This window comes from Anabrus simplex, chromosome 1 (genome assembly GCF_040414725.1).
Source record: "Anabrus simplex isolate iqAnaSimp1 chromosome 1, ASM4041472v1, whole genome shotgun sequence".
NCBI lineage: Eukaryota > Metazoa > Arthropoda > Insecta > Orthoptera > Tettigoniidae > Anabrus > Anabrus simplex.
Genome location: NC_090265.1, coordinates 43,435,685 through 43,461,286, shown reverse-complemented (window position 1 = coordinate 43,461,286; position 25,602 = coordinate 43,435,685). Strand labels below are relative to the sequence as shown.

At 38.3% G+C, this 25,602-nt stretch overlaps 1 protein-coding gene across 3 annotated transcripts in view; it reads left to right on the top strand.

The window, feature by feature from the left end:
• Positions 1 to 23,905, top strand: part of LOC136884004 (RNA polymerase II-associated protein 3) — a 212,629-nt gene extending 188,724 nt beyond the window's left edge. For all 3 annotated transcript variants that reach the window (XM_067156014.2, XM_067156018.2, XM_067156027.2), the window contains one exon: positions 22,571 to 23,905. In XM_067156014.2, the coding sequence (XP_067012115.2) occupies positions 22,571 to 22,721 (151 nt within the window). In that variant the 3' untranslated portion in view covers positions 22,722 to 23,905. The remainder of the gene's footprint in view (positions 1 to 22,570) is intronic.
• The last annotated feature ends 1,697 nt before the right edge of the window (positions 23,906 to 25,602 follow it).

The window sequence follows — 25,602 nt, the reverse complement described above, 5'->3', positions numbered from 1 at the left end:
TATTATTATTATTATTATTATTATTATTCTCCTCCTCCTCCTCCTCCTTCTGAGACCACATTGGATCACTTTAATCAACCCCTTGGTTTGTCAGTTTCTTGGTAGGAATTGTCTGAGCCTTGCAGTCCTCCCAGTACTTCGTCACATGTGTTGATATTCTTGCCTTTTCTTGTGTAGAGAATATTCTAGTTCGGATTTTCTTCTTTGTGTGTGTAAAGTGGAAAGTCATATTTTTAAGTGTTGTATTTACATTTTTCTTATCCATAGTGTCATCCGGTCTAAGGTCAATTTCTTTCAAATCCTCCCTAATTTCCTTTATCCATCTGCATCCAGTTGTAGTATTTTTTGAAGCAAGATTGTACTCCACTGGTTGTTTCAGAAGTCGCAAATCTGACATTCTCAGGATGTGGCCAAATTACCCTAGTCCTTTTCTTGCGCATGGTTAACTGTACACAAGTGCTCCAAAATACGTTCAAAATCATTTATTTTTAGAGTATCTAATTGTCAACTTTGTCATCTATTTTGGTATTTCCTATTGAGGGACACGACATGTTATTTAGAATTTTAAAAAGTGTATTAATTCAAGAAGATAAATACAATATTATACAGTGGAACCTCGATTCTCCATTTTTGGAGGAACCACAGAAAAAAAAAAAAATGCACTACACAGGAAAACTGAAAATGCAGGAGCGAATTGAAACCATCAACAATTTGGCAAAACGTCATAAAAATGAAATATGTAGCCTATAATTATAATGTTACAAACACTCCTAAACCAGACCAAACTACAGCCCCAATGGGCCTTTGCCTACCAAGTAACTGCTGCACAGCCCAAAGGCTTGCAGAATACGAGGTGACGCATGGTCAGTGTGACAAATCATCTCGGGCGTAATTCCTAGCTCTCTAGATAGGGGTCGCCATCTCACCATTAGATAGCTCCTCAGTTAAAGGTAATCATGTAAACTGAGTGAACCTGGAACCAGCCCTCATGTCCAGGTAAAATTGCCTGACCTGGGCGGGAATCGAACCCGGGCCTTCTGGGTGAGAGGCAGGCAATCAGTCACTACTGATCTGTATTGAGGGCAATCGTCCAGGTTGCCGATTCCCTATCTGTTGTTTTCTTAGCCTTTCTTTCAAAAAAAATTGGAAATTTATTGAATGTCTCGTTGGCAAGTTAGACTGCAGGGCCAGTTTCAAACATTAATTACCGGTACACGAGTTAAAAATCTCTATACTTTACATTCAATTTTACCGGGGATACCAGGGAAACTTCTTCAGTTTCCCATGAAACCTTCTTTCAGTTCAGTGACTTTGATCAGTCAAACGCTTCCAAAAATCTTAATTATGTCAAGCCAAACAACTATCGACAATGTGTAGTTTTTAAATCTCTAACCTAATAAAATAAAGCATATTAAGTTAGATACAAAAACACCCAACATGATGGTCAAATTCCTCCTCCTTTTTCTTTTTTAACTTCCATAGTAATTTGGTCACCGGTATAATGTTTGTTGTCAGTTTCTGAAAATCTTGTACCCAAAGTGTATGAGTGCTTGTACCGTGTAAATTAGGCCTACCTACATCAGCTTTTCAAGATTAGTTATGTTGAACTCGGGAATATAATGTATCGATTCTCAAAAGTTCTCGAATGTATTATATTGAATTCTGTCCACCACTAATCACAATCAAATTGGAAAAAAAAATATCATCAAAACTTCAGAAATTACCATTATTTGTGACCTTGAACTCAGCTGGAAAACGTGCTCGCTGCAAAAGTCAGTACTAGTGGGAAATGATACAAACTTTTTAAATGCAGCGTTGCGCAAATTAAACGACTGCAGTTTTTATGACATTTTTAACACAAAAACAAAAAATTCCCAGTCTTATATTTGGATCAAAACAGTAATAGGCAATCCCAAGACCTCCCATGCCTTTATGTATGAAAGGTGCAACATCTGTTCTGGTCTTGATAACATAATTGTGTACAATAATATTAAAATACTAGATTTGTGTTAAGGAAGAGCAGTTTTGATTCCTGCCTGAAAGCCCAGTGACTATATAATGCTCTGGGGGGAAGTGCCGAAAACCTGTTCGGCAATACAATTGAAAAATATAAACATCTAATCCTGGACATAATGTAAACGTTTTTATAAGGAGGAACATTTGATGAAACTCATTCCATCTTCAAGTAGAGCTGCCAAAATGCACTCTGTCTCCTTCCAGTTGTTGTGGCCACATTCTGCTTTATGATTTCTGAGGATTCTCTAAACAATACCATTTGAACGCAATGCTAAGATGGTCCCTTAATCAAGTTCACTGCCGATTGCTTTTCCAGTGCAGTACTTTCTTTAATTATCGGAATGACAAGATGTTAACGCCAAGATCCATAGGTAGGCCGTAGCCATCCTATCATGTGATAGTTTCTTGAAAAACGCTTTATCGAGGATTTAGCATTGATGGGACTGAAATTTCTGGACGGTTGATTCGGGAAATCGTTTCTTCGAAGAACAGGTAATGCGGGATTTTTACAACGTGATTTAATTGGGATGCTCGAGGGACCACATAATCTGAATGTATAATCCGGGAAAACGTAGTTTCCGGGAACATGTAATTGAGGTTCCACATTAGTATTGAAAAGGTGGACTCTACTCGATTTTATTTGAGTATTAATGGCAATTAGCCATTGTCCGGTCCCAAGTCTGGAATGAGAAAGGAGAAGGGTTGGCTGGTCTGGCACCCAGCTGTCTAACTCAGAGTGTTGAGCGGCGGTAAATAACCTGACTCTCTAAAGGGGCCAACGGCTTCAGGCGGATGAGCTCCATTAGGTGGGGCGATGGTCCGCTCAGTGGAGGAAATGACACTGGTATCCATCACGTGAAAACCCAACGGCAAACAAGCGGAGGAAGAACCTCTCACTTCGGTTCCCAACGGTTGTGGAGGTGGATGAGGTCATGCCAGACGGACTGGCTGTGAAGGCACTACTCATTCATAGCTGGAGTCTGCGGCAGTCCATTGCAATCTCGGTGCCTAACCCTGCATGTCTCATCTCACATGTGCCGCAGGATATGGCTTTGAGACCATAGTGTGAGGGTTACTTCCTGGCAAGTCGGGATCCTCCTGCTACTTTCTTCACTTCGATCGAGTCCAACGGCGATGGGGCAAGGATGGTGGAGGCAGGTTTAGGGTAAACTGGGAGCCTGTAGTCCGGACACCTTCACGTTGGTGGCAGATGTGTGATGGTCGTCGTCATGAGACCCGGTGGCTACTCGAGAATTCGGGCCTGCGTCTGTGTCTGGGCAGGCCTATTTAGGACCACCGCTGCCCACCCCAAATGGGGAAGGCCCTAGAAAATGTGGGCTGAACATCGGAAGTCACCCTTTTGCCTGGCTGGATAGCTACACCCAGCGAGTAACCCCACATGCGGTCGAAATATGGCATATGAATGTAAAATTATAATTGGATCCTGGAATGTCAGAACATTGCTTGATAACGACAACAGCGACAGACCAGAGAGAACAACACCACCCATGAGCTTGCTAGACTAAACATAGACATCGCTGCTCTGAGCGAAACTAGACTATCAGATGAAGGGAAGATTGTTGAGTCTGGATCAGGCTATACCATCTTTTGGAAAGGGAAGGAGGATGGAGAGAACCATATTCATGGGGTTGGATTCACAGTTAAGACGAAACTGGTAAATGATCATCAGCTCACACCCATTGCATTCAGTGAAAGGCTCATGTCACTCCGTATACCACTCTCCGGAGATAGGTTCCAAAGAACAGCTGGTGGCAGGAGAAGGTTCTAGAACTTCAAAGACCATCTGATGCCAGAGACCTGTGGAACTTCTACGCGTGAATAAAATATATATATGGTTCATCCCGCTCTTCAGTTGGAACTCTCAAAACAGTTGATGGTGCTAACACCCTTACCGATGGTAGAGGCATCCTAGAGCGCTGGAAGGAACACTTCTCCACTCTTTTAAACCAAAGCTGGGCTGCTGCCGATGACTTTCTACGGGATGTGCCGCAACTCCTCCCTCAACCATGGATGGCGATGCCACCAACTTATCAGAAATTCTCTGTGGCACTTGATAGGCTGAAACCTAGGAAAGCACATGGACCAGACAACATCCCTCTGGAACTAATTCAAGGTGGAGGCTTACCCCTGAAAACAAGGCTCTTTACCCTCATCCTCTCAATTTTGGAAACCCAAAAAGTACCCAGCGATTTCAAAAATGCCAATATCATTACTATTTTCAAGAAAGGTGACCGTAGTATATGTGACAGCTATCGTGCATTTCTTTGTTGTCCATTGTAGGTAAACTTTTCGCAAGGATCCTAACCACCTGCAAGTCATCTCCAAGAGGACTTTACTAGATTCTTAATGTGGTTTCTGAGCCTCCAGAGGTACTGTTGACATGATCTGTGCAAGGCAATTGCAAGAGAAATGCAGATAACAACAGAACCTTCTCTATTTTGTATTTTATAACCTGGGAAAGGCCTTCGATAGTGTTCCAAGACTCGCTGTGTGGGCAGTTCTGAGACGCTTTGGCTGTCCTGAGCATTTTGTGGGCCTGGTGCAAGCACTTCATTATGGTATGACTGGGCAGATTCTCCATCAAAACAACTTCTCCGAACCATTCCCAATCATACATGGATTGAAACAGGGTTGCGTACTTGCTCCAACTCTGTTTGCCTTGTATTTGGCAGCCATGTTTTATGAAACAACAGACAACCCCGGCGTAGAGATTAAATACCGCTTTGATGGTGGCCCCTTCAACTTGGCCAGACTTCACTCACGATGACATTCCAGTGTTACTGCTGAAATGCAGTATGCTGATGATACCGCATCACTGGCTCTTGCACCTGAGGAACTCCAACAGTCAGTCAACAATTTCAAGGATTCATGTGAGCTTTTTGGCCTCACCATCAACGCTAGAAATACCAAGGTACTTGCTCAGCCTGCACCAGGGACTAACATTCCAGAATTTAACATTACCATCTCAAACACCAAACTAGAACAAGTAGACCACTTCACTTACCTTGGGAGTATCTTATCAAAGAGCTGTTCTTCAGAACAGGATGTGGAAATAAGTTTCGTGCTGCCCATGTGCCCTTTGGCCGACTATCACACAAAGTCTTCAGTAATAAAAACCTTACAATTCGCGCAAAACTAATGGTGTACCTGGCTGTGGTCATCTCTACACTTCTCTACGGCTGTGAAACATGGACCATATACCGCTGTGACATCAAAAAGCTGGAGGGCCTTCACCAGCAAAAACTACGCTCGATCATGAACATCAAGAGGGAAAACTACGTCTCTAATGTTGAAGTTCTTGAGAAAACATGCTAAGAGTGTAGAAGCATTGGTCGTTGGCCATTGCCTCAGATGGGCAGGACATATGCTCTGTATGAATGACACCAAACTACCGCGCCACATCCTCTATGGTGAACTTGGCTCCGGTTCAAGACCACAGGGTGCCCGCCTGTGACATTTCAAAGACCAACTGAAACAAACTTTTAAAGATGGCAGAAATAAACCCACAGACCTGGGAAACACTTACCAAGGACCGTTTACTTTGGCGGCATAGTGTCTGTGCCTCAGTTCAACACTTCAATCAAGACGCTGCAAACATGAAGATATTAAGTGGCAGGAATGCAAACTTCGCCAAACTCAGCCAAGATCTGCCCCATCCGTCAGCTGCGTGATGTGTGGACGTATGATCTACACAAGAATTGGCCTGTACAGTCACCGAAAGTTTAAACACAAGCTGCTGTGAATTGAAGTGAACTACTAGCCAGTAAATCTGTAAACTCGGAAATGAGTAACTGCCGCCGCTGCCGATTTGAGTATTACGTCGATGCGGATGCTTAGTAACGACATTCATCACATGCAGTACGAGACACCTGTCGAGACTGAAGAGGATCTCTTGGCAAGAATTCTCACTGCCTGTGGCATTATTCGAACAACACCGGGATTTTTCCAGCAGGTACAACAGAACTTTGTGCAGTGATGTTATGTCTGCATCGAAGCTGGGGATGCCAATTAGAACAAATATTGTGAATGTAGCAGCAGCTTGTTAAAGTTTAACAGATAAATAAATTATATTTACACACAATGATTTTCACTTATATCTTTTCCATCACCCCTGAAAGTTTGTATTATCAGCTCAGAAATATCCTGTGTGTGTGGTTTATTTTAATTACTTAATTCTATTCCTTTTATCACAGTACTTCTACAGTTTAACACTAACAACTTTGTCATCCTTACTTTACTTCCAGCTCCTTATACTGTCATACCTGCTGTCTAGTCCTCCCCGGTTCCCCGAATATACCTCCCTTTAACTCTTCTGAACAAATCCCCTAACTTATACATACCATTGCAGTTCAAGTGAAGGCAACCTGAACTTTGGTCCATCTCCTACTCACCCATTATGATCTGCAAATCTCGCTCCCTGTTTCACTGTAGTCTCATAAGTCCCCAATCACAATCCAGTCATTATCTCTCGTACACAGAATCCCACTGATAACAATCTCTGCTCCCTTTAACTTCTCCTCCACTGTCATAACCAGATCCCACACATCTCCAGAGTATGTTAATACCTGTTTCCGCTTGCCTTACGTTGTTGGTACTGTACCAGGAAAATTTGTAGGAATAAGGAGCATGAGGATGGTCTTAGGGAGTGTTCAGTTCATAGGAGCTGGTACAGAGAAAGGAGTTCGCAGACCGAAATAATAGATGTTATTTTGCAAAACTTAAATTTATTCAACTGGCTTGACGCATAAATAACTTCATTATTATCTTGCATTGGAAATTAGAAATTAATTGGAAATCTCCTCTGTTAGATTTATTCTTGAATGTTTCAATAAATATTGTGAATCCTGATAAATATTTGTGATGAATGAAAGTTGAAAATAAACTCATTCCCTTCATTAATTTTGTAAAGTAAATATTGCTGCGTAATTCTCTAGAGTTTTCTAGAATAATCACTTGTAGTGCCTACAGTCTTTCTAGATTAATCACTTTTAATGCCTACAGTCTTTCTAGATTATTCACTTATAATGCCTACAGTCTTTCTAAATTAATCACTTGTAATGCATACAGTCTTTCCAGAATATTCACTTGTAATGCCTACAGTCTTTCTAGGTTAATCACTTCACATCATTATTTGAAATACCTACAGTCTTTCTAAAAAAAAAAAAAACTTTAAATTTCCTGCAGTCTGTTTAACTTAGCACTTGAAAAGAATAAAGTGACTTTTCATGAAGTTTGTAATTGACTAGTGCTATTTAGCATCTGTGAATGATTTCAAAGTAATCACTGTCTTTAACAGTTCAAAAAGTTTAAAGTTACCTGCACTCATATCATCTGAATGTTCATGACGCTGGAACTGATGAATGCAGTTCTACGAACAGCATCTGGAACTTCGATGTCATGAACACCACGTTGTACCACGTACCATCTCCCACGCCATACCATGTTCAATCCCGCGCTGTACCACATACCATCTCTCACGTCGAGTCTGGTGTTCAGTTGATATGAGGGTTAAACACTCAGTCAAGATTTCTGGTGTCACGTATTAATTGTGAAGACACAAGAAAGTTCAATTGACAGTAAATTGTGAGTGTTAAAATAGCACAATTTGATCAAGTGAATATTAGTAAATCACTAGTAAACAGTACTTAGAATCACACTTTGAATCACAGTCTGTCACGTAAAATTCAAAATAAGAATCACACTTTGAGATAATTATGGCTTTGAGTGAAAGTAAAGCACAGTTTGAAACAATTATGGTTTCGAAGCACATAACACTGTTCGAAAGATTCTACCTTTAGAAGCACAGTTTTAAGTAATTGCAGTTTCGAAGCACAGTTCAAGTCGTAATAGTTTCGAAACACTATTCAAATAATTCATACTATTTACACATGAGAATAATGTTGCTGTCAGTCAGAACACATTGTACTTGCTTTAAAATAAAACCTGAAGTTTAAAACTTACCGGGATATCAAGTGCCAGTTCAGTTCATCACATAAGACTTATTCAAATGTTCCTAATTATTCATAACACAAATACTAAGGGGATATTATGTGTTATTTCTCTTCACTTGAGTTAATATTTCACGGAATTGCCACAAAATTGTTCTGTACTAGATATCCTTAAGATTCGCTACGTTATTTGATACCACTGTTCAGAAACAAGTAATGTTTGGAAAAAGTTATCCACTCTCGGTTACAACAAATACCCAGTTCCAATTTCTCGAAATATTCTAAGTTCTGATCTATCACTGTCAAATGTTAAACACTCATTCTTGCACAAAATTTTATTATAAGTTCGGAGATATTACCGAGAAATATTAGAGTTCGTCTTGGCACACGCTGGATTTTTCTAAGTCCGTAGCACTGCAGAAATGTTATAAGTATGACAACTAGTTTCACGTAACGTGACAAAGTTCTCAGGTTCGACACCTGCATACGGCGACCGTACGATGACCCGTCATGGTTGAGTTGTAGATTGCAACTGATTGTACCACTCCAGTCTCTGCTCTTTTATACTCAGTCATAGCTGACTGCCTGCCCCTCGTAGAAAACTTGTTTTCTTTCCAACTCGAAGAATCCGTAGGCCGATTTGCTTGAAATTATGGCAAAGTTACATTTAAATAATGGGCTTCGTAGTAGTATACTTCATTAGTTTGTACCTGAAAAAAGGGTATATAAGCTCTAAAAATCTGCATCATCCTGCATGCTTCCTGCCTGTGACGTGGCGCTCTCTCTCTCTCTCTCTCTCTCTCTCTCACACACACACACACACACACACACACACACACATAGCTTGCAGCTCCTTCTCATCCCTTTACCTCGCACTCTGTATTCAAGTGTTTGCGCCTTCTCGTCGCAAATACTTTGTGAATTAAAAACACTATGTTCCCTGCTGTAGGCATTCCTGGTAAAGTACCAATGTGGAAAATTACCACCTTTTCCTTACCCTCCTCCTTCCCTTCTACTTTCTTCAACACCTGCCTTAATCTAGTTTCTGGATAACATTCTACCTCATTTACCTTTCTTCCACACACTTTCCCCACATGCCTAACAATACAGTCACGCATGACCAGGGCCTTAACCGCACCCGGCTCATTAGATCCCCTCCTCTCACGGTCTCCCTTAACTTCCCTGATGGCTGCAGAACATACCGTACTTCCACATCCCTTCTTCCCCTCTCACGGCTGTATTCTACCTGCCTCTTCATATCCTCTACTATGTTTCCCTTTCATCTTGCCTTGTCCCCCTCTCTAACACATCACTGTTACCGATCTTCCCTCTGCTGCTCTTCCTGCAGTGACCTGTACCAGTTCCTGACTGATACTTCTCCTGCTGCCCGATGAGAACACTTAGCCCTCACTTTTCTTCCCCGAAACATTAGCCCACATGTCTTCTACAACATTTCCCCTTCTTTTTGCTCCCTCTTGCCTACCTACCTTGTCCTGTATATTGATTGTGGGAGACTTGTCTTCATTTCTACCCTGTGTTAAAAGCCTAATTATCGGGCGAGTTGGCTGTGCGGTTAGCGGCGCGCAGCTGTGAGCTTGCATCTGGGACATAGGGTTCGAACCCCACTGTCAGCAGTCATGAAGATGGTTTTCCGTGGTTTCCCATTTTCACACCAGGCAAATGCTCGGGCTGTACCCTAACTAAGGCCACGGCTGCTTCCTTCCCATTCCTGGGCCTTTCCTGCCCCATCGTCGTCATAAGACCTATCTGTGTCGGTGTGACGTAAAGCAAATAGCAAAAAAAAGCCTAATTATCTCCCTCAAACTCGCTTTTTTATCCCTCATACTCCGTAATGCCCACTTACTTACACACTCAGTCCCTTCACTTGCCTCTCTCATTCTTTTATTATTTTATCGTATCATAAGCACTAATATATACATATAAATACAAGCTATACAACTAAGGGCCATTTTCTCCAAATCGAGTTAAACCTGGTATAAATTAAACCCGTTTAACTTTAGTACCTAGTTTAAAGTTGCGTCCATTTTCTCCACCAATTTCTGACACTCGTTTAGTTTAAACGGGCGAGCTGTCGTTGGCGCTAACGTTGGCTGCACTGAAGGAATAGCCGAAGGCATGGTCGATTGGAATTGGCCAATCAGAGCCAAGTAATTCAATGACCTACATTTTTGTAATAATATCAGCTGTTTGTGGCGAATTAATGCTATCGTACGTAGTGAATAAAGAACAAATTCGGCGGGATATTAGCTTTACTGATAAATAAATTGTTTACATTTGTGCGAAGTGTTGTATCATATAATTCTACCTATTGCTGCCTACAGTTTATTGGAACGCACTTTTATTTCTTATTTTTCTCTGTCATGCTTTACCATAAACAAGTACCGTGGGCCTAATACGTGACTTTTGATGTCTGTATTGTCTTACGGAACACACGGGAACGTTGAAATATTAAAATCCTGGTCTTTCAGCAATAGGCCTACGTCCTTTCCTCAGAAAATCAACATTTATGTGAATTTCAAGTAAAATTCCAAGCATGCTCGGGATCTATCTCCTATCAAAATCCATCGCCCTCGGCCGGGATCAATCTCACAAACCTTGGATCCAGCAGACAGACCACTGAGGATGTGTAATTTGGAGATGTATTACTTGATTCCATATTCGTTTATAACATAACCAAGTTCGCGATATGTCGTACTGTATGCATAATACTCTTCTCCCTATAGCATTAATATTTCTATTGCTGGTATGCTGGCAATAGATACGATGAAACATTCTTAACTATAATCTATTCTATTACAAGTTTACTAGCAAGCATGAAATACTTTGTTTTTCTGATCCTATAAATATATAATCTAGCGATTAGAAATTGCATACCACCGCCTCTCCTACCGTGCCGGTCAACATTCTGATGGTAAAAATATTTTCGACAAATTAGATTCGAACCGCCTTGTCACGGATTCGGACGATGCTGACTTCACGCTTTAGCGACCACAGCCACCAGGTACCGCATGAAGAGCGGACGTATTACACGACTTAAGTAGGAATATTTTTATGCTTCACATTACAGTATTCATACCACGAACAGTATTTTACAGTATATAATATTATAAGGAGACTGCAATTTAAGGTCTGTGGTCCCCGTTGTTAATGAAAAAAATGCCTGCTGCATCATATCTTAAAGCAACCAGAATCATTGCTTCTAACGAAATAGCATTATTTCGTGCAGTTGACGTTTTAAATGAATCCTTCTTCGATACTAGACAATCCTTGCTGTTCGCTTATGAATTATAAATCCATCAAAGAACTCCGTTACATCCGATTTTCCAAGATTGTAAACTTTTGTTGGAACGCGGCTTCTTAACCTCTCTTGCACATCAAAATTATTTCCTATTTAACCAAAGACTTCAATAAATTATCCCATTTTTCTAATGCTAATACTAGGTTATAATTTTAGTACGTTTTTCATTAAAGTGCTGCAGTACTGGTAGTCAAAACTAACCCTTCTATTAGGAAAATCACAGATACGTTAATAAAATGTCAAGAAAGTTGAATATAAACAGCAGTTTAAACCTACAATATAGAAGGTTTAGCTCTGAGCCAGGTTTAAACTTGATACAAAGTTTAAACCAATATGGGGAAAATGAATGTTAGTTTAAACTCAGACTTAAACCAGATTAAAATAAACCTAGTTTAAACTCATTTGGAGAAAATGGCCCTAAAAGACAAATACACAACAGCATAACAATTATAACATAAAAGAAATGAAAAAAGTCCTAATGTGATAAAGCTGGACTATATACAGTAGATGGCTTCCTGTTGAGCACAGTGCTTGGAAAAGTAGGTGTTGTGTTGGCTCCTTAATGTGAAGACTGTCTTTAGAAATGACGAACCACATTGGAAGGGTCTAAGAAGACCACAGAACATGGCAGAAGAACAAACTTATACGGTTGCTGACTAATAATTAGCCACTTTCAGGGACTCGGGTGTTGCTTACATGAGGTCTTCCTTAGTACATGTAAAGTTAAAAACTTCATGATTGTTCCGTATTGAATAGAGAAAATAAGATGTACAATATTATAGGGAAGGATCCACCTTTCAATACTCCGTAGTAAAAAGTAGTTCAGTTAACTGAATTGCCACGATGTGATACAATGTTAATATTTTGCCTGTGTTTAATATGTTAGTTATTGTTAAGATCTTCGCTAATTGGCTGATGATGACACTCTAAATGTGTTGAAACCGGTCCCATTAAACAGGGTGTAACTACTTTTTACTACGGAGTATTGAAAGGTGGATCCTTCCCTATAATATTGTACATCTTATTAGTACATGTAGTTGGACACAGTTTGAATTGGAGAAGATGAGGCGTTGTCTGTGGAGAACCACAATCATATAGCAGCAAGTCTACATGAAAATCCCGCTTCAACAGGTTAGATTTGCATCTTGTAATACCTCAACGCAATCTATTGAGAGATTTCAACGTTAGTCAACCTTCTGTATGACCAGGAGGGAGTTCTTCGATTGAAGTCAGCCATTCTTATGAGTGTTCGAACCTCCCTTGCCATTTGCAAATTTGGGCTTGGTGTGCAGTCCCTACGAGTGCCTCCGTTGTTTTGAGGAAATGTTTCCTTGAAGTCAAACGTGGACAAGTTAGCGGGTGATCATACAGAGGGTGAGATACAGATGTATCAAATTTTTCTTCTTGTTTTTGCCGCTATCTCCTGGCGGATGTCAGGAGGTGCAATGCCAGCAAGGCAGAACAATTTTTCCAAAGGCGTAGGCCGTAGGCAACCAGTGATGATTCGACAAGTCTCGTTAAGAGCAACATCCATGTGTTTGGCATGACAGGATCTATACCACACCGAGCACGCATATTCAGCAACAGAATAGCACAACGCTAGAGAAGATGTCCTCAGGGTGCTTGGCTGTGCACCCCATGTGGTACTTGTCAATTTCTGCATGACATTGTTCCGAGAAGACACTTTCTGTTTGATATTGAAGCAGTGCTTCTTAAAGGTGAGAGCACGATTTAAGCTCACTGCCAAGTGCTTTAGGGTTGCACAGTGATCAAAAGCAACTCCTTCCCAGGAGATATGGAGTGGTCTAGTAGTCTCTCTGTTCTTCAGATGAAAAGCGCTGACTTGAGTCTTGTTAGGATTTGGTTTCAACTGATTCTCCCTGTACAGCAGTAAGTAGTAAATTCTTCCAGAATATCAGACAGCTTTCGCTCAACAGTCTCAAAGTGGTTAGCTTGTCCAGTAATAGCATGATCAACTGCATAGAGGAAACTTTCCGTTCCTTCTTGTAGAGGCTGGTCATTGATGTAAACATTAAATAGGGATGGTGCAAGGACACTTCCTTAAGGTAACCCATTCTTCTGGGATCTCCACCTACTTCTTTTACCCTGAAATTCAACAAAAAATCTTGTATTTTTAAGGAGGTTCCTTACCGTGCAGGTGAGTTGATAATCTTTGCTGATATAGACTTTTTGGAGGAGAAGTCTGTGGTTTACTGTATTATAAACCACTGACAAGTCGATGAATACCATCCCTGTGATTTATCGTCTCGCAAAGCCGTCTTCAATATGTTGTGTCAGTTTCAGGACTTGTGATGTGCAGCTTTTCCCCGTCCTGAATCCACCTTTATCTTCTTCACAGAAGTATAAAATAATGTGGAAATATCAACAGAAATAAAGTAGTATATTTTGTGAAAATGTTGAAATATTGAAAGGAATACACAAGGATTACATAACAATAAAACAAGCAAGATACTGTGTAATAAAATAAGTACACTGCAAGTCTAAACTGCACTAAAGCCTGTCCTAAATACAACAGGTTAACTGAAACAGTAGAAATGTAGTTAGAACAGAATTCCTAGAGAGATTTTTCCCCTCCTGCATGGGGATCAAACAACAATAATGCAAGCAAGATATCTATATATATATATATATATATATAAAGTAGCTTGTCCTGACTGACTGACTGATTCACCATCGCCGAGCTTAAACTACTGGACATAAAGAGATGAAATTTTGGGGATATATTCATATTATGACGTAGGTGCTTGCTAAGAGAGGATTTTTGGATATTCCTTCACTAAGGGGGTGAAAACGGGGGTGAAATTTTAAAATGAGTTGCTCTGTATCTCAAAACTTTAAAAGTTTACAGATGTAAAAATTGGTATTTAGAATCTTCTTTAAAAATAAGGAAACACGTATTTTTTTGTTTTCAGAAAATCCCAATAGGAGGGGTGAAAAAGGGTGAAAATGGGGAAAAATGGGTTGAATGCCTTTAATCAGGATACCGGTACCTATATCTCAGAAACTGAAGATATTACAGACCTGAAAATTGGTACTTTTGACCTCTTTTAAAAATAAAGAAACACTTTTTTTTTTTTTTTGGAAAATCCAATTAATGGGAGGGTGAAAAGGGGGTGAATTTTTAAAATGAGTGAATCTATATCTCCAAACCTTTAAAGTTTGCAGATGTAAAAATTGGTATTTAGAACCTTCATTAAAAATAAAGAAACACGTATTTTTTTGTTTTTGGAAAATCCAATTAATGGGAGGGTGAAAAGGGGGTGAATTTTTAAAATGAGTGAATCTATATCTCCAAACCTTTAAAGTTTGCAGATGTAAAAATTGGTATTTAGAACCTTCATTAAAAATAAAGGAACACGTATTTTTTTGTTTTCGGAAAATCGCAATAGGAGGAGTGAAAAGGGGCTAAAAAGTGGTTGAATGCCTTTAATGAGGCTACTTATATATCAGAAACTGAAGATATTACAGACCTGAAAATTGGTGTTTGGGATCTCCGTTAAAAATAAAGAAACACGTATTTTTTTGTTTCTGGAAAATCCAATTTAGGGGGGGGGGGGTGAAAAGGGAGTAATATTTTAAAATGAGTGTATCTATCTCAAAATGTTTAAAGGTTATATATGTGAAAATTGGTATTTAGAATCTCCTTTAAAAATAAATAAACACACGTATTTTTTCGTTTATGGAAAATCCAAATATTGGGGGGTAAAAAGGGGGAGGGTAAATTTTTTAAAATGAGTGTGTATACATCTTAAAACTTTAAAATTTACAGATGTAAAAATTGGTAGTTAGAATGTCCTCTAAAAATAAAGGAAAACGTATTTTTTGTTTCCTGTAAATCCCAATAGGAGGGGTGTAAAAGGGTGAAAAATGGGTTGAATGCCTTTAATGAGGATACATATATCTCAGAAACGAAAGATATTACAGAACTGAAAATTTGTATATGGGATCTCCTTTAAAAATAAAGAAACACGTATTTTTTAGTTTTGGAAAATCCAATTAATGGCGGTTAAACAGGAGTGACAAATTGGGTGAATTTTTGAAAGACTATATCTACAGAATATCTTGGAAACGTTAAATGTTACAGACGTAAAAAGTAGGTGTTTGTAATCTCCTGTAAATCTAAAGAAACATAGGTGATTTGTGTTTGGAAACTCCACTTAAGGGGAACTCAAAAGGGGTGAAATTTTAAAATGAGAATTTGTACAGTTTATCTCAAAAAACTTAACATGTTACAGAAGTGAAAAATGGTTTGGGGGTAAAAGTGACTGAAAATGGTGTTGAATTCTTTTAATTAGGCTACTGATATCTCAAAAATGAAGATGTTACAGACGTGAAATTTGATATTTGCAATCTGCTTTAAAAATAAAGAAACACGTATTTTCGGAAAATCCAATGAAAGGGGGGGGTGAAAGAATTCAAAAAATTAATTGAATTAATTGAATGAGAATACATACATCTAATAAAAACTAAAGTTGTTACAGACGTGAAAATTCGTATTTGGATCTCCTTTAAAAACAAAGAAAAACGCGTTTTGGTGGGAAACCATCTTGGAGGGCGGGAGTGTAAAGGAGTTGAATTCCTTTCATGAGGACACATAAATCAAAAACTGAAGAAGTTAGAGTCGTGAAAATTGGTATTTAGAAGATCCTTTACTATTAAAGAAACAAGTATTTTTTTGCGGGAAAATTCACTTAGGGGGGTGGGGGAGTAGTGTGAAATGAAGTGAAAAAAGTAAATTATTTTTATGGGGATACTCATATCTCAGAACTGAAGGTAATAGACGTGAACATTGGTGTTTGAAATCTTCTTTAAACATAAGAAACAAGCCTTCTTTTAATTTTTTTTTGGAGGGGGGGGGGGGTGCCGGTAAATAAACTTAACGGCGGTGGGGTGTAGAAGGAGGTGAGACCATTTGATTTTACTGTTCTTAATGTACTTATAAGGATCCTCGGCAGCGCGCCGGCCTCTCACAGCTGGGTTCCGTGGTTCAAATCCCGTTCACTCCATGTGACATTCGTGCTGGACAAAACGGAGGCGGGACAGGTTTTTCTCCGGATACTCCGGTTTTCCTGTCATCATCCATTCCTGCAACACATAATAATAATAATAATAATAATAATAATAATAATAATAATAATAATAATGTTCCGGACCGTCGTCAAATGTGCGGACCGCGCTGGAAACGGCTCCTGGACGGGTAATGACTAAGAATGCAGTCCGGCCGCGGGTTCAGTGCCTTCTAGGCACCCAATATGACACCACGCCGGATCTCCTGAAGGATTTTATCCATATTAAAAATGATTATAGGAAAAGATGGCAAAGATTTACGGACCCAACTGACCGGGAGGAATACCTGAGCCTAGCCCGGGAAGTACGAAATCGATTGCTGGAAAAGAAGATTGAAAAATGGGAGGAAACATGCCGTAATCTAATAGAAAACGAGTCAGATCGGGAATTTTGGTGGGTTCTCGCAGAAAACGAGTCAGACCGCGAATTTCGGCTGATTATATATCTAAAACAATAAGCATTCAATTATAAATTTCAGTATAATACCGTAGCGAAGCACTGGTATCTTGCTAGTTTTCTAATAAAATAACTACACTACAATTCTAAACTGCACCTGATGTATCCTTACAATAGTTATGTTGATGTTTTATGGTTTTTAGAGCAGATTATACATTGTTAACTGAAACAACAAAATTGTAGTTAAAACTAAATACTTATCAGACAGTTTTTTCCCTATGAACTAACAAATTAAAATCGGCCGACTACAGTATTTATTATTTTTGTTTTCTCGGCCATATGCCACAGAAGAGTATTTGAATATGAAGAGCATCACTGATCACCAACAATGACCCCCTGTGGGGTGGGGGTGGTAGAATAACATCCAATGTATCCCCTGCCTGTCATACGAGGTGACTAAAATGGGCCACAGGGGCTCTCAACTTCGGAGCATGGGTTGGCGTCCACGGGGCCCTTAGCCGAGTCCTGGCATTGCTTCCACTTAGTTGTGCCAGGCTCCTCACTTTCATCCATCCTATCCAACCTCCTCTGGTCAACTCTTGTTCTTTTCTGACCCCGACGGTATTAGAGCACTCAAGGCTTAGGGAGTCTTTCATTTCCACGCCTTTTGTGGCCTATGTCTTCCTTTGGCCAATACCTTCATTTTTCGAAGTGTCAGATCTCTTCCATTTTTTCTCTCTGATTAGTGTTAAGTACTTCCTCTTAAAACAATTATCACCACCACATCACCAACAATGCAAATTCCATTAACTATTTTACGCATGGAATACTGTATACTCTCTTAAACTACTTTAAAAAAATAAAATTCACACGGATATCATATTATTTATGTAAGGAAATAATTACCTTTATTATGGATGAACAGATTTTGAAGTACTGTATGAAATACCCTGTCTATTGCCTGCATGAATGAAAAAGTTTGGAAGGTACAACTCATAATAATGTGTCTTTATAAGTATTCTATCAATAAAACTAAGATATTTAAATTAGAAAGGGAATATTATTTCCCATTTCTCCAACCCCAAATCAAAACAAAGTAAGTCTAACGTATCTAATATAGTGCATGTAATCTACCGAACACCATTGGAACTTCTTCTTATTCTTCTTCTTCTGTGAATCTGTCTTGAGACAGGTATCAACTGGACAGCCTCCATGATTCTCTGTCCTGAGCATCTTGCTTCAGTTGTTCATAGCTTCTCCCTTGTTTGACATCTGTTAACATTCCAAACCTTCTTCCTCTTCCTTTTCTTCCATCTATTTTTCCCTCCACCACTCTCTGTTGAAGACAGTTTCTGCATAGTATGTGACCCAACCAGGATATTTTCCTCTTCCTTATCATTTTCATCAGGTGTCTCTTCTCTCCTACTTTTCTTAGTACTTCATTTCTCACTTTATCTGTCCACTTCACTTTTTCCATTCTTCTCCACAACCATATTTCAGAACTTTCCAAATACTTTGTTTCTTTCTTTTTTTAATGTCCATGTTTCAGCTCCATATGACATTACACTCTACACAAATCACTTCGCGAACCTCTTTCTAAAATCATTAGGGATTGCCGTAGATGTCAAAAGCCCTCTCACCTTTCCGAAGGTTTCTTTTCCCATAGATATTCTACTTCTTATTTCTTCTGTACAGCTTCCATTCCATGTCAACAAACTTCCCAAATATCTGAATGACTTTACTTGTTCCAATTTATTTCCCTCTAGTGTTACATTAACAGCAATCTCCTCCTTTCCTGTTCTCATCATCTTAGTCTTCCCAATGTTTAGCTTCATTCCAAACTCGTTGCCCACTGTCAGTATTTTCCAACATGACTTACAGATCTTTTTCTGATTTCGCTAATACCACCACATCATCTGTGTATTTTATGGTCTTTATTGGTTCTCCTTCCGCTACAATGCCTCTTGCTTTTTCCAGGGCCTTCTGTAACAGTTTTTAGGCATATATATTGAACAGAGCCAGTGACATGCAACATCCCTGTCTCACTCCTTTTCCGATACCCACTTCTTCTGTTTCATATTCATCTACTCTGACCATTACCTTCTGATTCTTATACAACTCTTTTATCAGTCTTCTGTCTTTCCATTCTACACCAATATCTTTCAGAGTCCTCATCAGAATGCACCAGTTCACTCTGTCAAATGCTTTTTCCCAATCAATTAAATATATATACATTTCCCTATTCACTTCTAACATCCTTTCTGCAATCATCCTTAGGCATCCAATTGCATCTCTGGTTCCTCTTCCCTTTCTAAAACCAAACTAATCATCTCCCATATTCTCTTCTATTTTCTTTTCTATTCTTCTCAGCACTATCTGGGTCACTGCCTTAGTAACATAACATAACATAACATAACATAACATAACATAACTGTCCTATAAGAATAAATTGCAATACAATATAGCAAGTAAATTATATTACGTAAGTCTTGGGACTAGTTTCAGCCACTTAGTGGCCATATTCAGCCAAATGAATTCAACAGAGTATGTGATAACTAAAACATATATAACAAAGACAATGTTGCAGGAATAATTATAATATTAAATTATGTACAATAACAAAATTTATGGTTATGATCTTCTTGTCATGATATGATGTCTTAAAGTTCACTTAGGACCTCAGGCAAAGAAGTAAATCTGGAAATGACAGCCAGAATTAGGAATGAATAAACATACAGGAAAGAAATTCAAAAGGAGAAAAAATGATTTATGAGATTTGCCTCTGATGTCTGATGAAGAACAAGCACTGACTTGCTGGAGGAAGCAGGCAGGCCATGCATTAAAGGAATGGGTAGAGAACAAGCACTGACTTGCTGCAGGAAGCAGACAATGTAAACAAAGGAGTAGGTAGGGGGATGTAGGAGGGGGAGGGAGCTTATAACTGTCCTATAGTCTTGACATTGTTTAGCATTACATTTCTTCAGTAAGGGGACCATAATGGTCCTAAGATGATCTTCTGCCCAAATGCCTGTATTGTATATTGTGTTCACCAGATTGGTCAGTCTTAACTATTCCTCAATTCCCTAAAGCCTTTAATGCTTCAGATGGTATCTGGTCACAGCCCATCTTCTTCCTTTAGGTCCTGGATTGCCTTCCCCACTTCCCATTTTTCTATCCCTGGTCATCTGGATTCTTCGTCACAATCCTGCTCGTTCTGCAGTATCATTGTTCCATGATCAGCTTGATGATCATATAGATCTTTTATATATTCCGTCCACAGCTCCTTACTTTCTTCTAAACTTGTTGTCATCTTTCCATGTTTGTTTCATTATTCCTTGCTTATCTTCCTTGGATTTCTCCCCCATCAAGCCCCTTGCTATTCGATTCATCTCTTCTGTTTTTCCCTCCTTTTCCAACTTTTCTATTTCCTCACATTGGTTTTTCATCCATTCTTCCCTGGCTTTATCAGTTGTACGTCTCAGCTCATTGTTTAGTTTTCTGTATTGTATTTTTCTTTCATCTAAGGAGTCATTTTTCCATTTCCTGCATTCGTATATTTTATCTAACACTTCTTTCATTATCCATTCCTTTTTATTTCTTTTTCTTCCAACTTTACCTACTTCTTCTAAAGATTTTACTATTGCAGTCCTGATGGTAAGCCATTCCTGTAATACATCCATACTCATTCTCGAGTTTTCCAACTTTTCTTCAGTCCTTCTTATATAAGACTCGACATTTTCATTCTTCAGTTTTGTTATGTCCCACTTCCTTCCAGGGTGTTTATTTCTGATATGTTTCAGTTGTGTTCTTATATCTGCCACTAGCAAGTTGTGGTCTGTATTTGCATTTGCCCCAGGGAATGTTGTAGCAATTTTGATGCTGTTTTTGAACCTTTGATTGTGTATAATAAAATCTCTCTGATATCTGGCTGTATCATAATGTATACAGACTCCATTTATGGTTCTTAAACCACGTGTTAGCAATCCAAAGGTCAAGGCTCTTGCAGAAATCAATTAGCTTTTCTCCTCTTTCATTTCTTCTCCCTAATCCATAATCTCTGACCGCATTACTCTGTCTTCCACTTCCCACTACACTGTTCCAATCCCCCATCATCACAATTCTTACTGGACCTTTTCAATTCTCCTCAATGGAGCTATTCAAAGTAAAATTTAAATAACTATCACTAATCTTGAGCACTACCAACAAACACTAGTCACCAATATTTATTGCACTAAATGGATCATATACTCACAATATTAACTAAATTTTAGTAGGCATTAACTACACCATCACTCTGATAAGACAGAGTACTTTCAACTACCGACTATTCACAAGCTTTTCCAATAATAGGACAAGCACAATGACAGGCTGACATTGACATTATTGACTTTATATGAAAAGTAACTTAAAAGCACTACAGTAAAACCTTGATAATTTGAAATCTGTCAATTCAAAATCCTGATCCCGGCTAATTCAAAGAAGCTCTCATTCCAGGAAACATAAGGTATGGTTTTGCATGTTATTTAAATTGTTTAATTTGAAATACAGATAATTCGTCATTTGAAGAACAATGTCGGTCCCATTACTGAAATTCAGACTTTTAATTCAAATTATATTTTAAAAAATAGGTTTTTTTTCTTTCCAGAGTAATTTAAATTTAAAATGTATCCGCATTGTGATAGAACGCATCTTCCGGAACACGCTGGAGTAGCTTTCAGTACTTTTACTCACTTCGGTGCGTCTACATATTTGCTAAGTTCGAGCAAAATTGTAATTCTTTTGTATTCAGCATTTTAAAGAACGCCATAATATCACGTAGCAGGCAGTGTGCAGAGAAGCAAAATCCACAAAAACCGGCAATGCCGACAGGTGGTGAAAAAGCATGGCTCAAACAATCAATTTGTACGCACTGAACAATATTGTCAATGTCGATGAAAATGCATAGTTTTTTTTTAATGCCAAGCCCAAACGGACTTACGGTTTTATAGGACGGAATTGCCAGCCAGTAAATCGTACAAGGGAAGGGGGGATCATGGTACTGTGTTGCAATGCACACGGAAGCGAGAGACTTCCTCCCCTCGTCATAGGGAAGTTCAATAGGCCACGATGTTTTAAGTGTGTCGGGCACTTTACGTGCAAGTACAAGGCATCTAAAAAATGCAAACAGTACAGTAATCCAAAAAATAAAGCATTTGTACAGGGAAGCCAGCATAATTTGTCCTCTTCTTTGAATCGTGTGTTTTTAAATGCGTGAGGTTATGTTTGCCAGTGATTTATCCAAGTGCATTATTTGAATAATGTAATTGCATCTTGTTGGATACATTTCGGAAATAGTTTTTTCCATGCATTTGAAAGGTTTAAACTGTCAATCAAGGTGAATGCATGCTTGAATGGGTCTTAGAATACTTTGTGATGCGGCAAGTGTTGGCATTTCTGAATTACAAGTTGGCAGTTAATTCGAAGTCCAATTTTTGCATACCAACGACTTTGAATTAATGAGGTTTTACTGTATTATTCCTTGTTCAATAGTGTGTTTTTTACAGGTATGTTATAGTGTAATATTATATTGAAGTTGTGTGTTCGATAGCCTGAAGAGCTTTTAAGGTACATTTAACTGAGTCGACACTGGAAAGTATGGCTTCCTTCTTAACAAAAATCTTTGTGATGAGTTCTTATTGAATTTAGTATATGATAAAGAGAGAATCTTCCATACTGTTCCTTTTAAGGGGATACCTTAAAACTTGTTTACAGTTTCAATAACTTTTATTTGTGGTTGTTCCAGACCTCAACAGACCAAAGTAACTGGCCCTGTGAATGGGGATGAGTGCCACTTCTGGAGGACAACTGGTTGTGCTTTTGGCTCAAAGTGTCGTTACAAACATTTAAAAGAAAATAAAGGTGTTGACAAAAAGCCGTGGCATAAATCTAATTAGGAATGATATACGTATTAACATCGAATTACGAAACTACAACCACCGTGCGATTTCCGTTGTGTTATATTAAAATAGATGTGTTTATCTTAATTAGATGAGTTTGTCTGTTATGGAAGAACTCAGAAAGATTTTCTCTTTACCTTATCTCTGTATTTTAATAGGGACCATTTTGTTGTAGCATCTTGTCATTCAGAACTCCTTGGTACTTGCAGTGAAGCCATCATGATAACCGTTCAAGTGAGTGTGTTCCGATTCAGTTTTAAAAGTGGAATTTGACAAGACATTGCAGCAAGAGAAACATTGGTGATATCATTTGTGAGCAGAAAGAACGTTTTTTTTATCACTGTAAGGCATGATAATAAAATACAGTTCCATGATCAAGAAGTTCTATTTTGAGTGGAAAAATCATGTTTTAGACCACTGCTGTAATGTTTTATGAATCTTAATTTAAACACAGAAGAGTATGAAATACTAAAATCTTTTCTTTTTCATTGTTGTTTAACAAAATCACTGAAGGATTGTCTATAACAACAGAATTTATAATTTCCAACCTTGGGATTACTTATTTTCCTTCAGGCTAGCAACCCGTCGGAAGGACATTTGATTGCTTTCAAGTCTTGCAAAAAGTAAAATGCAAGACTGTAACGGGTCACATGGCCCAATACTTGGAAGGAAGATGATGATGATGATGGAATTACTTATTGTGCATGTCATGTTGATATTATTATTATTAATTTGTATTGCTTCTTAATTCTCATGTACTATACTTCTCAGTGCTAACATGTTAGCATCAGTTATGTGGAATTCAGTAGAGAAAGGTATCCAAGAAAAATATCTTACGTGATAATTAAACACTCAGTGGTTATTTTGAAGGACCATCTATACAATACTTAACAGTGTTAGCTATTCAAGAGGTTTTATTTTTATGTCTCAGAGTGTTTGTTTCTAGTTTGTGCATCCACTTTTCATAAAAATTCTGTGTCTATAGCAAATCCAGATGTGGATAAAATATTATAATGAATAAAAATCATTGCCTGGAGATTTTTTATTTTCAGAATTGCTTATATTATTCTTTATAAGAAGTGAGTGATGTTCTTTAAGAACTGATCTGTAAACATTACACCTTCTTAAGAATGAATACTAAATTTTATAATTCTCATCATTAAAACTTATTTTCTTGTTTAGTTTATTCTATGTTTTCTGTTCCCCTGTTCCAATTAATATAAAAGCAAAATTACCCAAATGTGGGTTTCCACATGGCAACACTTCTTTTGCTAGTGCTAAACTATGTCTTTGTTTTGTTTTTTCTCTAGAATTTAGATTTACCTTTGTTCTGTATAAAATTAATTGTAAGAATCATACATGTCCAATGCTGATTCCTGAAGGACAACTGGAGAAGGCAAATGATTTTTTTACCATTGAGGCAATTTTTTAAATAAAAATCTTGTTTATTTTGGAGACAATCAATCCATGAGGTCCATAACATCCTTCGGAAAACCCACATCTCAAAGGCATTTATTCTCCTCATAGCGTTACATTTCAGAGTCCATGGTACAGAAGCACTGAAATTACATAGCATTTGATGAAGATGTGACATGTCTCCAAGCTGAGGCTTTTGTCATACAGTAGATTCCTGTTTTAGAAAGCTAGCATGAGCCATTTCTGTTTGTACACAGATCTCTAAATCCAGGTCCAAGTCCTCAGTAATCCAGCTGCCAAGGACTTCAGTACTTGTTATTCCTTCTTAAAAAATAAAAATCTTGATTAAATGGAAATTTTTATTAATGTACGGTGCGTAAATCATTAACCAGCCACATTAGTCGAGATGCTATTTTCCTGTTGAGTCTACATAGGTTTCATTTTTCATAAATAAGATTGTTGCTGAAAATATAAACTATGTCAAGCAAGATAGTGATGTAACCATGAGTTCTGTTGATGAATAGTTCCGAGACATCATCGTCATCATTAATTCCTTCCAGCGAGCTGGGTAGGATGTTTAAGAACGATGTGCCTCCATTTATTATGGTCCTAGTGTGCTTCTTTTCTCTGTAGGGCATCCCTGTTTCTCTTCTCTTCTCTAGGTCTTCTCTTATCTGATCTAACCCCCTTTTTCTAGGGTGTCCAGTTTGTCTTCATCCCGGAACAATCTGTTCAAAATACTTCCTTGGTGTTAGTCTCCTGCATCCGCTTAACATCAGCCTTGCAACACTCAGACTAATACTTTTAAAATAATGTGACTCCAAGCAACAATGACTGTAAGTTATTACAACAGTTTTAAGAAAAAGATGCTGCTAATTTAAGTGATAACTTGATGTTTCGTTATTGCGTCTGCAACAGTCTCTATTCTTAGAACCTTGGCCGGTAAGGTTCTGTCATCTAAGGATCAATATAATGATTTGAATGGCCATTGACACCACAATAACACGCAGTTACCTACTCATGACAGATGCCGCCCACCCTCAACAGAGGGTCTGCCTTATAAGGGCTGCACTCGTCTAGAAATAGCCACACTAAATAATAATAATTATTATTATTAATGGCCAGTGACAGCCCAGTTTGACAATTTCAAATACACAATAACTATCTGTTACCAAATTCTTTTTGACAAAACACCAAGGTCTTTGACAGAATAACCTCTCTTCAGTTGCATTTTGCTTGATTGGTATTAAAGCTCTTATTGGTTTAGCAGAAAATCAACTTGCCTCCATAGATCTTAAGGTAAACCCAGCTAAGAGTAAATTAATTTTTGTGAAGAAAGGAACGTTTGCTTCTTTGGATGTAACATTTGCAAACAATTTGGTATATCATTCTATCTCAGATCATTCAGCACCCATAAAATATCTTGGTGCAAGTTCCTGTGATGAAATTGTTCTCGATGAAA